The 15417-nt window shown below is 39.2% G+C and overlaps 1 protein-coding gene across 3 annotated transcripts in view; it reads left to right on the plus strand.

Annotated features, from left to right (window-relative positions):
• Window positions 1-15417, plus strand: part of LOC101159072 (phospholipid phosphatase-related protein type 5) — a 52470-nt gene that overhangs the window by 8698 nt on the left and 28355 nt on the right. For 2 of the 3 annotated variants that reach the window (XM_004065798.4, XM_011474118.3), the window contains exon 3: window positions 11813-12001. In XM_004065798.4, the coding sequence (XP_004065846.2) occupies window positions 11813-12001 (189 nt within the window). Of the gene's footprint in view, window positions 1-10947; window positions 12002-15417 lie in introns of those variants that run through there. The other variant, XM_020701843.2, reaches the window with a different exon arrangement.

Here is a 15417-nt window from a genome sequence, read left to right on the forward strand (position 1 = left end):
TCTTGTTTGCCACATGGCTGGGGGTAGGTAGTGTGATGTCAACCTGGTTTGACTTAATTACCCAATATGCAAATGAATGAATCTGCATACACCGCAGCCCTTTGACAAAAGGAAATTTAAAACTAGATTTCCCCCTTAAATGTGCTCACACCAAAAGCAGCTTGCTGTAGCATTGCTTCCCCCAGAGGGCACTCTATCCTTTGTTCTTACATTAACATCTCATTACCCATTTCTCTTCCTTGTTCCTTCTTTTCTCTTGTGATCTTGCAACTTATTCCCTCTTCTCGTTCCGTCTTTCTTTCTAGGTCCTCATCCCGTCTGATTCTCACCATTTATCATCCAGCTGTCTAACAGTTTGTAGTTATTGCTCCCGGCTACGTGAAGGCCTAAGTGCTGATTGAGACCACCTTCTCTCCCCTTTATTCACCCCTCTCAGGATGTTCTCATTCTTCTTTTTGCCTCTCTTTTTCTCACACTCATTTTTGTAAAAGGTACAATTTTGCTTTGAGGTGAGGGAAATGGGAGCACTCGTGGAGAACCTCCATCATCCGGGCTCTCCTTCCACTTATTGTCCTGTCCTTGTTTACACTTCACGTCGCTATAAAGCTGCACGAGTGGCTGATTTCGGAGAACTGCTTTAAACGATGTTCTTTATAATGCCGTTTTAGGATGGCTGCTCGCTGTCTTGCTTTCAGGTGCTGCTGAGTGGGAGGATGTTAGTTGGAGCCTGGTGGTATCTAGGTAGACAGACCTGTTGTGAAAATCTGGGCAGAAAATGACTTAAAGAATCCAACTTTCAGTGATCGTAAGGGGGAGTTCCTCAGTGAATCTCTGAGCTCACATGTTGAGTTGTAGTGTGGTTGCTCTTTGATGGTTTGTGCTCTATTATTAATAACCCTTAATGATTATATTACTGTAGACTTTAAGGCGTGTAGCCTTTATTGTGAAAGCTCAAGGCCAGCTCTAAGGCGCAGCTTTCTACTTGTCACTCTTTGAATTACCATCCTAAACAGATTTTGTAAAATAGACTGCAAAGCATCAGATCAAATATTGCTACTTAAATTAAAAATATCATGGAAAAAATGTCATTTTCTATAATTAAATTTAAAAAAAAAACTTCATAGACTATAGATTCAGGCCCCACCAGTTAATTGATTTCTAGTGTTTATTTTAACATAAATTGGGGTTCAAAAGAACAGAATTTCAAAAAATTAGAATAATCTGGAAATGTTATGACTCGTGAGCCACAGAGGATTGTAAAATTTGACAAAAGGGCCAAAGCAGGAGCAGAAAAAAATAAAAACACGTGGAGTGTTTTGGTAGTCCAACTTATAAGAAGAGAAATAACATGAAATATGGATGAAAACATGCTTTAATTTTGTTTGAAAGTGCATAAAATTGTGGCTTTTATTCTCATTTGACTGCCAATTGCACCACTGGTTTGACGGCCCTCAGGGAAAGTGCAAACTTAGAGAAGTGCTGCATTCATGTGGTGTTGAATAGTTGGAAAAATGACTATCCAATGTGAAAAAACGAAACACATGAACTTTAGAAAAAACAACTAATCTTCCAACACTACACGTATAGAGAAAAGCTTTCTGCACCTAATCAAAGGTCAGTGTATTTGTAGTGTACCATCTATGGGGACAACAGCAGAACTATAGCGAAAATAAAACTTTAATAAGAATCAAAATAGTTTTTTCCAGTTTGGCGGGCCAGATTAAAAAGTTCCTCCACCACATTCCAGTTTTTCTGGAGGTTCTTGAATCTTTTGATAATCCACTGAATCTTCTCCTGTCACGATTTGCACTTCCATCAGACTTACTGTTGATCTGCTTGAACACAGCGCTCCGTGAATATCCAGCCTCCTAAATAGGAATTTGTGGCTCACCCAAACTATGCAGGGGAACACTGATGGTCTTCTGGATAGTTGTCAAGTCTGAGGTTTTCTCCATAGTAAACCCAGCTGAGACAATTGAACCAAACTGAACCAATTTAATGACATCTGGGAAACCTGTGCAGGTGCTTTGAGTTTAGCAGGTGATTAGTTGGCAAAAATCAGTTTAAAACATTTATGTCCTGCAGAATTTGGACAGATTTCTTCACAGTAATCTAATTGTTTGAAAATCTGTTCTCGTTGGTTTCATGAGCTGGAACCCCAGTTATGATATTCTCACTTTTTGGAAAGGGTCTATTTTCTCTTGTTTGCTGCCAGTGGTGTTCTCAATAAGGTTTAGGGAACCTTGAATCTGCAATTTCAAAGATGTTTTTTAAGATGCAACTATTTTCTTCAAAAACATTTTAAACAATAGGTTCAAGAATCAATTTAACACTTTTGATTCGCGTTTTTTTAAATGAATAAAGCAATTCTGATTTTAAAAGCCTCAAATTGTATTTGTGTTTTTTAAATTTAAAACAGCTCAAAGTGCATATTTTACATATTTTGTATACACATTTTTTGTCTTTGTTACACAATGAAAGCAGTTGATTAAAAAAAGAAAACAGTCAAATGAACTTAGTCTCTTTGATGAAAGATGTTCCATCTCATTTGAAATACATTTTCCTAACCATAGGAGGAAATTTGGTTCATGTGCTCCAGGAAGAGATGTTTGAAACAAGACATCTCATTCTATTGACTAGAAAATCTATTGGTTCCTATAACCAACAGAATGAGGCGTCATGTCTTAAACGCCTTCTTCCTGGTGACACTACCACTATTTTTGTCTACTTTTTTAATGGAATCAACCTGAATGATTGATGCGTCCAGAAGACATTTAAGAGTTAACTTGTAAATGATCGTTTTTGTTGGACTTGTTATTGAGATGAACATGTAAGCCAGTCTTTGATGTTTGCTTTATCAAAAGTTTTAGCATCCCAAATAAAAACTACCTCTCCTCCGTATAGAAAGAGCTAATCATGCCTGATTAAATCCTAGTGGAACCTTCAACATTGCAATGTAAATGCTACTGAAATGAGAAGGCTTTGGCTTGGTGATGTGATCAGAGCTCCAACAGTGTTGACTTAACCTTGATCTAATTTCTGTGGTTTTTCTGAGGAAACAAAACAAGTTTTCTTCTCCTTCGACAGATTTGTGGCTTCCCACAATCCTTTGTTCAGAACTTAAGAGACATCTCCCAGCTGCATATGGTTTGGCTTTCACTTTGACGAACATGATCAGCTCTGAGATCTTTAAAGAGGCTGCCTGTGCTCCCCTCGTCACCCATTACTGTGAAGCCTCTGCATTCAAATAGGTGTTGATGATCAGTTGATGGCCACTGATAGAGGAGGCACTCACAGATACAAACCTTTAACTCTTTCATGCATGTCTCTGAATCACAATGTACCGCTAAATACAGGACATGCTTAATTCGACATCATATTGAAAGAAAAAAACCGGGAGCCGGTTTAGCTCGTGTGGGAGCCGGTTTAGCTCGTGCTGGTTTGCGGCGCCTTCCGTCCGTGAAACCAGGGTTCGACTCCGGGCTGCTCCCTGTTCCCTTCTCTACCCCTGTGCCAGTTGCAAGCCCGGTTTGAGAAGGTTGCGTCAGGAAGGGCATCCGGCGTAAAACATTGCCAAGTTTACCATGCGACTTGTTCGCTGTGGCGACCCCTGATGGGAGAAGCCGAAAGAGGAAGAAGATTGAAAGAAAAAAACACTGGAAAATATGTGTTTACATATTAAAAAACCAGGCAGGAAGGGGTTAACACAAGTCATTTATATTGCTGCTTTCCATATTTGTTATTAACTTCTGTCAGTATATTAAAAAAAAGCAGCCAAATTCATCCATGTACTCTTTAGATCCAGAAAATTAAATGTGAAACATATATTCCAGCTTTAAATAGGTGAGAAGAAGTTTTATCAGTTAGTAGTTATTGAGAGGAATCAGTCCAACCTAATGTAAATTGGATTTCAAGATGCCTTAAAAAAAACCTCTAAGTCAGTACGCGATCCCCTTATCCATAATCCCAGCTGAGCTTTGTACCTCCTCACTACATCTTTTTGCTTCAGGCAGTGCATTTGTTGTATCTGCTTTTTGATTTTTTTTTTTTTTTGCTCCACTTGGCTTAGTTTGTAGTAAAACCAGAAAATTCTAACCAAACTGGCCTGATGTTATCTCCAAAAAAGAAGAAATTGTCCCTGCAGTTTTTGCTATTTTTCTAGTCATTTTTTTAACGATCTGTTTTTTTTTTAATTAACATATTTGAGAACTAGTGTTTCAGGTTTTCCATCTTTCATGATCACTTTTCCATAAAAAAAGAAAGGGTCTACAGTGTTATATTCTCTTGATTTTTCTGCTTATTATCTCTTTGAATCCATAAATCATGCATTGCTGCTGCTCTGGGATTCTTCAACATTCAAGCTGCCTGTTTCACACACTTGTTAGCGGTTCTACCTCTTACCTGTTATCACACCTTAGGAAGGGAAGGTGGGCATAAGCGGCCCTGTGCACCTCGGCACACCACATTCTCATATCATCTGCGAGCATTAAAAACGCCCCTGAGCTGCAGCACTGAGGCTGAATGATTTCATCAGTAATAATAAAGCCATGATATTTGCAGGGATGAGCTGTGTTGATAATGAGCTCTATAGTCCCTTCTTTCTATGCAATCACAGGCCTGTAAAGTGCAGATTGATTATGCTGCACATTACTTCGAGTAAGGTCGTATAAATGTTTGTGGGCTACGGTACTAATGGATGTCATTTAATAACCCCCCTTAGACACAGATAAAGCTATGCAAAGCATTTGTTTAGAAAATCAAAGCACGCCCATTAATATCATGGGTAGAAATCTCTGGAACTGTATCAAAGAATCTATCTTGGAATCTTTATCTGTCTGTTTATCTCCTATTGTCATTCTGCTGCTCGTCCCAGTCCGCTCTTTAAGGTTCTACCCCCTGGCTTTTCCATCTTTCCTCAATCTGAGAGCTGTAATAAAAAGGACCGACACCAGGGGGCAGTCAAGCCCATTCATTGGCTTCAGTTGATTTATCTACACCAAATGAGCTATAATACATTTGGGGCAAAATGTGTGTTCATCTGGGGGGGTTGGGTGGGTGGGTGAGGGAGGATTCTTGGGGGGGAATGGGGGTAAGTAAAAAAATAAAAAAAATAAAAAATAAATAGATAAAAATCGATAAATCTTTTCTGCAATCTATCTGCTGGAAATCTAGAAATTAGATTTTTCCTGCTGTGAAAAATACAGATTCACTGGTCACATCAGTAAGTAATTATGTGCGCTTGTGCAGGGATGAAAAGGGGAAGAGCAAATGTCAGACAAAAGAGGAGAGCTGCAGCCTCATTTCAAGCAAAATTATGTGGAGAGATTTTTTTTCAAAAATCCTTTAGTTTATTTTATCTTCTGTTCACGTTGGCAGTGATGTACAAGCAGCCTGGTCATGTAAGATAATTGGCGAGGATGGTAATACAGAAAAAAAAAAACATATTTGTTCATTTAGATTTTATTTTTCCTTTGATATTTTAATCATGTGGAATTCCTAGATTAAAATCTAATAGAAATAACACTAAAAGGGCACATGCTACATCCTGATTCAGTATGAGTGAAAAAAACTGTGGACAATTTAAATGTATCTAGATTTATTAAGAGTGCAAAGAGACCAAAAAAAAGAAGAAATACTTTCAGAAAGGAATACCACATCCTTTCCAAACAGAGCATGGGATCACTGCGTTTTCTATTTGTCCCATGCAAGCTTGATGCAGAACCATCTAAAAGCATATTAGATATGCTTGGAGCAAAACAAAGCAGCTCGAGTCTGGTTCACGTGAAGCAGTGTGACATTCATGGTCTGCCAGCGGGTCGCTGTCATCGTTCTCACCCTCTGTAAAAACAGGTTTGACTTTATCAGTTGACTTCTGTGCCATCTGGCAGCTCCTCAGTCTCTAAGGAGGAGACACTCACCTCTTTTGTTAAACTTTTCCCCCAAGGAGTCATCCTCTCACTCTGTTTTCACCTCATATTTTAACCATGATGAAATTCCTTTGTCACATTTTGTTTTCCCATCTATAGTTTGAGGGCTTTCATGTACCGGAGATTTTCTTCAGTTTTTGTCATTTTGACAAAAAGAAGAAAAAAGAAAAAAGGCCTTTTTATTTTCCAGCACTTGTTGTCTTTGAACTTCAAAAAGATGTACTTAAAGGCTTTTTCTTTAACAGAGCTTACAGCATAACATCAAAATCTTCTTTAAACATGATTTTATTTTATTTGAGGTCATTCTTAGGCTAAGTCCAGGCAAAACAACACGAATTCCCAACAGATATCTGAATCATGGCTAGGGTTAGGTTAATTAAATAACATTAACAATAGTTTAGAAGGTGCATTAATGGTGGTTTTGTGTAGTTTAGAGGCCATCTTTCACACTTGAAAATATCGTTGGATTGTTGTTTTGATGCCTTTTAACCAGAGGAAGATTTCTATAGAAAGGTTGTTGTTAGTGTTTTCACTTCAAAGTGAGAAGGTCCTGGTTCAAATCCCAGCCGGGACATTTCTGTGTGGAGTGTGCATGTTCTCCCCATGCATGTGTGGATGGATGTACAATCCGGGTGTTTATTGTAAAAAGTACTCTAAATACATCAAAAAATATCCCAAGATTAGATGGCTACAAATAAATGTGCAGGAGACCTCTACATGCAAACATCCAAATAGCTGTTTTATTGAATCGCCTTACAAGTTTTTGTTATATTCTCCTATAGACCCCTTCCATAAGACGTCACAAAAAGCCTTCATATCACAACAATGCAATGAGCATCATTACTATTATTATTGCAATAATTACCTATCATCCACATGGTGCTGGTGAGGACAACGGAGACTGACTGAGAGAAACCAACCGCTAAGGCACATTCATGCTCTGCAGGAACACGTGGTGCCACTTCTTCACATTTGCATGCAAAGTTTGTGTGTTTTTTTCCAGATTTTCCATCACTGTTAAAAACAAAAAAAATTACCAGCACCCGTTAATTACCAGCAAAGTTACAAACTGGCACCGGTACCAGATAAAACCCAAATGTGGTAACCATTCCCTAAATATGTATCACTCTTAAGTCACATAAAATGTGTAAGTATAGGTCTACGTGATACAAAAGGTTCACTACAGAGCCTGTTGGCGTCTGCAAGCTGCCACATTTAAACTAGGCGATTCTTTTCTGTCTTCATACCTTGGAAATCAATCAACGCTTGTGCTATCCTAGGCACTTTAACAATGGGAGTTGGGTCATCTAGACCCACTAGACAGTGCGCTGAACCTTGTTTCTTCAATGATTTGTGATCTTCACTGGAGTCCATGGATTAGAAGAAATCTTTTCACCTTTATCCACCTTTATCATGGTAGGAATAACACATCAATGAAAGGGTGGGGTCATCTAAGATAACACAAGGGTTAAAGGGATTCAAAAATAGTCACGTTGCTGTTTGGTGAAAAGATGTGTACCACACTGAACATGGACAAGTATTACCAGAAGTTGCCAGTTTACCCAATGTGTGCTTAACTCTCAAAATGGCGGACAACATGGATGACGTATCACTGTAAGGGGGTCTGGAAGACATACACGGATATAAGTGTGGTTGTAAAGTATGGTTATAAAATGTGGGCTGCAAAACAAGAACACCAAAGTTTTTGTGAAGACTTTGAAGGATCTGTGACGTTTAAGAACGGCTCAGGAGATTATTTATCACTCGGAAAGAATTTGTGTGACACACAAGGAGAAAATAATCAGGGGTGTCTGAAAACTCCCTAAATTTTAGTTGACACGGTGCTTTGTGTTTCAGTGTTACGTTTATGAATACATCAAGGTGACCTGTGCAGCAGTGCACGTGCCAATTAGAAAAGCCTTCAACTTAAAGAAGCTTTGACCTTTCAGGAAGCTTGCACGAACCGGCTGTGGCCACAAAGTGCAGGCTAAAAGCAAATCTCCATACGACATTTCAGCTAAGCCCACGTTTAATTAGGAAGCAAATAAACCGCCTGCTTTCATCAACAGAAAACACAGGAGCTATAGAGTTCAAGCTCTGGTTGAAAACATAAATAACCCGTCTTAAACTGCTTTAACAGGAGTATACTTCTGTTGGTAACGTTGCTGAAGTGCTTTTTCATGCTTATGTAGAGAAAAAAAAATATAGTTGCCAAACTGGCAGGCGTGAATCTGCCAGTAAGGTTTGTGCTCAGATGTTTCTTTAAACTTCCATGGATGCTCCATCATTCTCTTCCTCCCACCTCTCTGCGCCTCCCGCGCTCCAGCTTCAACAGAACAGAGGGCCGGCTGATGGAAAGAAATGTTCGCCACAGAGTGTCAGAGTTCCTCATCAGACATGGGAATGCACCCACATGCCTTCAAACACACTTTGCACAACGAAACACGCCCACGCTTTAAAACACACGCATAAAAAACAAGTTTATGGACGAAAGTATTTAAAAAAAAGAGACTCTACTTGTTGGATTACGGGGTTGTCTGTCTTGGCTTCCCTGTCTTATCAGTGAATTTCTGGCTTTGCGCTCACATTCTCAAGCAGATCAATCTTGCATGATACTGTCGGGAGAAAACAGTTGTTTGCTTTTGCAGTTCATTTGGTGGGTGAGTATCAGAAACTGTAATGGAAGCTGGGAAAAGAAACTGGCAGATTAGACAGAGGAAGCAAGGCTCTAATAAAAAGGGTTTGAAATAGGTCACCGTCATCCTGCAGTGTTTTGTTACATAGGGGAAACAGTTATACACATAGCAAGCCTTAACATCTAGCAATGATTTACGCTGAACTCTGTTTCTGTAGTGTAGGGGGTAAACATGCTGGGAGACATTTTTAATGTGGGCTGTTAATTTTTCGGCCATTTGCCCCTAAAACGTCTCACAAATTATTCTTTATTCTGACTTCATTGATCTAACCAGGAAAAATATTACAAGGAGACCAGAAGGTTCCAGGTTTGCATAATTAAAGGCTTCTCCTGTTTGGCTTTACGTTTTCTTTGTGTGACACCACCCAAAAACAAATGGCTTACTTCTGGCTCCAAGTCAATTTTGTCGCCATTTTTTCGCGATACAGATGTCGCCATACAGGATCCAGAGATTGTCAGTAAGCAATGATTGTTTCAAGTTGGTCGGAGCCTATGTTTCTATGACAACCACTCTCGCCAATCAGGAGTGAGCTTGTTGGAAGGCCACACCCCTACCACCAAAAGGTCTGGGGGAGAATCTGTCAATAAAATGTTCAAACCTTTTGCTGTTTAAGCCTTTTGATGGCCATTTCATTACTTGAATGACTTGCACTACAGAAAACAAATAAAAAAAGTGGATTAGCCAGAACATTTTAAAAAAATGTATCAGAGCAGGATTGCTTATTCTGAGAAATAGAATGACTGAGTCATAGGTATTTATTTCTCTATTGAAGTTTAAGGGATTTTGGCTCCTTGGGACCAGCGGCTACTTCCTGTTTGAAATATGAGAGGGGAGGGGTCACTCAGTCCAGTTCTCATACGCTGTAAGTGGTGCTGAACTCACTTTACTCAATCACCAAGTCATAAGGTGTCGACCCCTGAAAGTGTGGGCTCCTATTTTTTTTAGTTTTAAACAACAATTGCATAAAAACATTTTTTCATGACAGAAGAAATTATCGTTTTTATTCTAAAATGATTGAAATCATTGATTCCATTTGATTCCAAAGTGGGACCCATTCCATTTTACAAAATTCACAAAACATGCAGTTGTGAAGAGTTCCTATAAGTGAAGGTGAAAGCTCTTCACATTCAGAATAAGAAGAACAAGAGAATTGCTAGGAGAGCAAAGACAGATCTTTGGCAGAACAGCTAAACAACTGAACATCAATCCTCTATCACAGTAGAAACTGGTGGCTACTTTCCCACAGTTCCAGTGGACACAACTGTGCCGAGAGAACATTGAAACTTGCTACCAATTGTCAGGGAGAAGAGAAAACTGCTAACAACAAAGAAAAGAAAAACAGTTGATTTCTTGGTGTTTATGCCGCCTGGTGGTAGTTTTGATACTGTAACGTTTCAGTTACTTGTTTTTTACCTTCACAAGGTCAGGAATGAGATCCATGAGGAGGACAACAGGCACTGTGTACACAAGACAGATGTGTGTCATTTTTTATCATTTTTTTAATGTGACAAATTGGCTAAACGGTGTGATACAATGTGTGCGACTCTTTACAAAAACAATGCACAATTTACTACAACATTTTTTTATATATCTATTGATTTAAAAAAATATTTTAAATGTGTTGATAATAAAATGCAGTAGACATTGCACAATACGATAGATAATAATATTAATAATAATAATAATAATAATAATAATAATAATAATAATAATAATAATAATAATAATAATAATAAAACGTCTACTATTACTTATAATAATAATAATAATAATACTGGCAAATTTTTGAAAGGGAGCAGGCAGCAGCATAGCTTAATAAAGTCTGCTACTTTAACAAACTAAAAAAGATATAAATAAAACTATAGATAAATCTTCAGTATGGCAAATAAAACATTATTATAGTTTAACAATCATATCTTGTCTGTTAGTTTCTTAGATGTAACAGTGATGTCTTAAAAGTAAAAATAAACAAAATAAATCCCACAGTTAACAGGAAGGCTCAAGGTTATCAATCTGCCTTTAAGAAACAAAATATTACCACTGCTCTGCAACTACTCGTGTGCATTAAATGAAATATTTAACATTGTGTCCATGTGTTTTTCTGATGTGTGCTTTTCGTAAATGAACTCCAGAGGTAAAAGAACTGTTTACCATTGAATTCCTCCATCCCTGCAGCTGAAAACCAGCCCAGCCTGCCGTCAGAGACTCCTCGTGTTTTGCTTCTGATAAACTTGTCCTTTGCAAACAATGACAGATCTTGGGAAGAAACTCTGGCTGCAGATTAAGATAAAACTAATCAAGAGCTTACTGTATTCTAACAGGCGTTCATGTTGTTTCTTATTTGTGCTTTCAGGCCACTCTCTGATGGCAAATGGCTAAAACCCCAAGTCTTTGGTTACACATTGAAGGAAGCTTCCTTCTGTTGAGGATGTTTGTTTGTCTGTACAGAACCCAGCAAAGTGTGCTTCTTATTGAAGGATAAAACCGTAATTAGTGCTGGAGCAGCTGTTGTGTCGGTGCAAAATTGAATGCTTTTATTTTTATTATCATTCTTTCCATGCTTGTCATTTTGTGTCCCTCTCTTTCTCCCATATTTCATATTTTGCAAATTAATATTTACCACTTTTTTTCTAACCGTCATATTTTAGTCACTGAAACATCACAAATGTCAGACCAGAAAAGGAAGTTATGCCGAAATGCACAAATGCATACCTAATTCTTGTGTCCTATTCCCTCTTATTTTGCTCCACTCATCCATCTGTGTCTCCCCCATCTTTCTTTAGTTCCCCTTCTGCTCCTCCACACAGCGTTGTGTTTTTTTTTTCCAAGTGAGCTCCATTTGTTTCTCTCTCCTCCTACTCTGAATACCAACACTGCTGTAGGGATCTCTCACTCTGCTTTCTTTCGTCCTTTCCATCCTTCCCTATCTTTCCCTCCCTCCCTACTTCCATCTCTCCCACTCTCACCCTCTTCTGTTCTGCTCTATCTCTCCATGCACAAATGGTTTGCTTCACACATTAGGGTTGCATGCTTCATTTTGCTCCATAAAAGACAATAATTTCTTCATAGAATTATTTTTTTTTTTTAAATGTGTCAATCTTTTCCTGGTGGCTTTTTTGCGGCTGCTTTTTCTGCACCAACTCCTGCGGATCTGGAGCTAAAGCTGCGACCAATATGTTTTATTTCCAGCTGGTCATCATGGCAGGGACTGTTCTGATGGCGTACTACTTTGAATACACGGACACGTTCCCTGTGCACGTTCAGGGCTTCTTCTGCTTTGACAAAGCCTACTCCAAGCCGTACCCTGGACCAGAGGACAACAGCAAGGCGCCGCCAGTCCTCGTCTATTCCCTCGTCACCGCCATCCCCACAGTCACAGTAAGTCTGAATTTAAGTTGTTCAAACAAACAAAAAAAAGATAATTATCCTCCACAGGTGTTTTCACACACACACCTCACCAAAACAACATTTATAGTGTAGCAAATGAGGCACATAGGGGTAGCTTCACCTCATCTGCACGTGGTGTTATTGAATAGAAAAGAGGAGATATGTGTAGGTGTGCTTCCTCGTGGTTTCTCTCCTCTGTTTGTGTGGATGTGTTCTATGTCATAACCATGGCAACGGGCACTATATTTGTCCTCCACAGAACAGTCAAAGATAGCTTGAACGGTCTCTTTTTTTCCAGAGAGAAGATTAAAACATCGTCCCTAAAGAGTTTATTTTGTCCGTGCGTTTAATAATCAGAGCTTTACTATATCTGTCACACACCAGACTAAAAATGCAGGAGCAAAAGTGCCTTTAATTATTCAGCATTTCAACTGAATTGAAAGGAGCGTAAATTAGTGCATAATGTGTGTTGATTCAGTTTTGACAGTTCTAATTTTTCTGGCATTTTTCTTCATCCCCGCATCCTTTTCTAATCACGTTAACTCCTGTTACTGAGCGGGAATTTACTGATATCCGTCGCAGCATCTGTAGATTCTCATCTGAACAGCAGGATACTATTAATAATGAAAGCGAGCTCCACATTCCCATCAAAGCTCTGCCTCCATGACTTCTCTCTTGAGCCACAGGGGTTGCGTCTTTGATGTCACACAGTTAAGTAGCACTGCTGCTTCTGAGTCACACACCAGGGCGGTACTTGAGCTGATAACGCCAAATACGCCCAGGTCATCTGCTGTGAAAGAAGACCAGTTCAGAGGTCAAGTCAGGATTTGCTGCTGCTCCCATTTAGGTGAGAATAGATTTTTGAGAAGTGGCAAATAACAAAACGGTTATTTTGAAATGTCCTTTAATACCTGCACAATAATAATGAAATATGCACTTGTGCTTATTTGTTGCTTTTTCTGGAGCTCATCATGCATACATTAAATTGTTGTTTTTTATGCAAGCTGCACAGAAAACGAGCAGCTTTTTTTTTCTCTTTCCTGCCCAGAGGGGAAACCTGCTCCTGGAAAAGTCAGAGCATCTGTGTTTTTTTTTTTTGCTACAAGATCCTCTTCTGTCCCATGAGTCTCTTCTCTGTTATGATACGAAAGGCAGGAGTTTGAAATGCTTTCCTTTCAAATTTCATTCAGAACTTTAAACAACACTGTGCAGTTGGGAGTAAAGACGTTCCGTCCAGCATTTTATTGCTTTTTGGGGGTAGAGGCATTGCATTGTGGCAACTGATTTTCAACTTTAATATTAACTAAATTAAATCATAAATATTAAGATATTGTAAATTGGGGCTATAAAACTCTGATCCTTAAGATTCCTTTTTTTTTATTTTTTAGGTCTCCCGGCATTTTTCTTTTGCAGCTGGATCAGGTGTGCTCAGTTGATCAGAACATGAAAACAGCTAAGTCATCTAATCAGCAGCAGAGCGGGGTGGGTGGGAGCGTTGGTTGAGCTCAAGAACCTATGCAGGCATATCACCTACAAGGAAGAGTCTTGAATGAGAAGATTAACTGGTGATAGGAGAAGATAATCCGTCATGAGATTCTAATCTGTGCAGCATAACAAAATTGATGTTTTGATTACAGAAAGAGAACATATTAGTTGTGTTATTATCCACTTGAGTTTTTAGAGACTTACAGAGCCATTTGTCCAAAACACAAGATTGAACCAGGCGTTAGAAACGTTCCTCTGAGGTTTGGTCCTTGTTGATGAAACAGTAACATTATTACATTGTTGTTGGCTACCCATCCATGATAGCAGTTAGTTGTGGTGACCAAAGAGAGGATTTAAGTAAGGGTTAATGGCCGACAAAGTGTGCATTATCAGAAATTGACGCACGCCGTGGAAGCCCGAACCTGCCAAACCGAAGCGGAGGATGGTTGCTTCCGCGAAATCCGTTAATGCTGATAATACATACTTCGAAGGCCATCAACCTGCTTATACCATGGTCACTTACAAAAGACATACATATTCAATCAGTTTTAGTAATTTATTCTTGTAATTTTTTTCGTTGTGATCGCTTTTTTTCACAAAAGAATGACTATTTGTTACGTGGTGCAGCGTGATGTCATGTTAGCCAGCTGATCTGGGATGGACCACACCTTCAGCGGCAAAGGAAAGCGACAAATATGCTGATCGTTATGGTGGGTTAAATAAAAAAAGTTCAGAGAGAAAGGTCACTTCTTACCCTTATTTCTTTTCAGATGATGTAGCAAAAGTTAAAGAAGCCAGCAAAGTGATATAAAACAATTATGAGATGAAACCGGAACTTCTTTTTTAGGTGTGCATTATCCCTGTGCATCATCACTTTTTAACACATGACCAGCAGCCAATCAGAGTCGAGAATTCACTCGGATCATGGCATAAGAACAGTTAACTTGTTGCCACTCTTGTGTGCCTGGATAAAGTTGGTTGGTTAAGCACAGACTCGGCCATGAGAAATCAGTGTTCGATTCTCAGGGGGGTAATGAGCCTAATCCAGTGTGGGTCCTTGGAAAACTAACTTTGTAGCTACAAGGTGGTTCCTCTGTGCCGGTCCCCAGCCTGGATAGAATACAGGGTTGTGTCAGGAAGGGCACTCAGCATAAAAATCTCTGCCAAAACCAACTGTGAGAATCAGTGAAAGCTGATTCGCTGTGGCGAATGGGATATGCCAAAAGATGAAGATAACTTTTTGCCACGTTCAAGAATGCCAACTTAAAACCAATGTTCTGCCGCACCCATGAATATCATGCAGCAGTTTTTAGGTTACAATGTGAGTGCAAATGTACCTGGACAATTCTACGTTCAGCACTGAAAACCAATTATGATCAAGGGAAAGGGATCAATGCTATCACCTTTTTTATCAAATGTTTTGATCCTTCTATCTGAATGTCTGTTGATATCAGAACCCAGCACATATGGGAACAACTTTTACCAACCATTCTTTGTTCCAAACTTGAAGGTCTCACTCCGATCATCTTTTGATCCATTGTAAAAGCGTTCCTAGTGGTCTTTTAGTTATGATTATGCCATTTTTAGACAAAGTTGTGTCGTTTTCTGAAACAATATTTCTGCAGAGTGGCAGTAGTTTCTCAGAAATTCGCACCTGAGTCATAGGTGGTATTGGGGACCTGGAGTAAGGTTTCCCCCATTTCTCATCATCCCTTTGTTTTCAATTTCACCCACTAGCCTACAGCCCCTCACAACCCTAACCTGATATTATGGTTGCAACAAAAATGTCGATCAAAATCTGTGCTATCCAGTCGTACAGTTATAGACCAGATGCCAAATCGGACAAGGAAAAACCAAGACGTGCATGGATCTACTTGTCTGCAAGTGAATGCGTCGGAATGGAGCAGAGCAGGGAGCCTGTG

Source organism: Oryzias latipes, chromosome 1, assembly GCF_002234675.1.
Source record: "Oryzias latipes chromosome 1, ASM223467v1".
NCBI lineage: Eukaryota > Metazoa > Chordata > Actinopteri > Beloniformes > Adrianichthyidae > Oryzias > Oryzias latipes.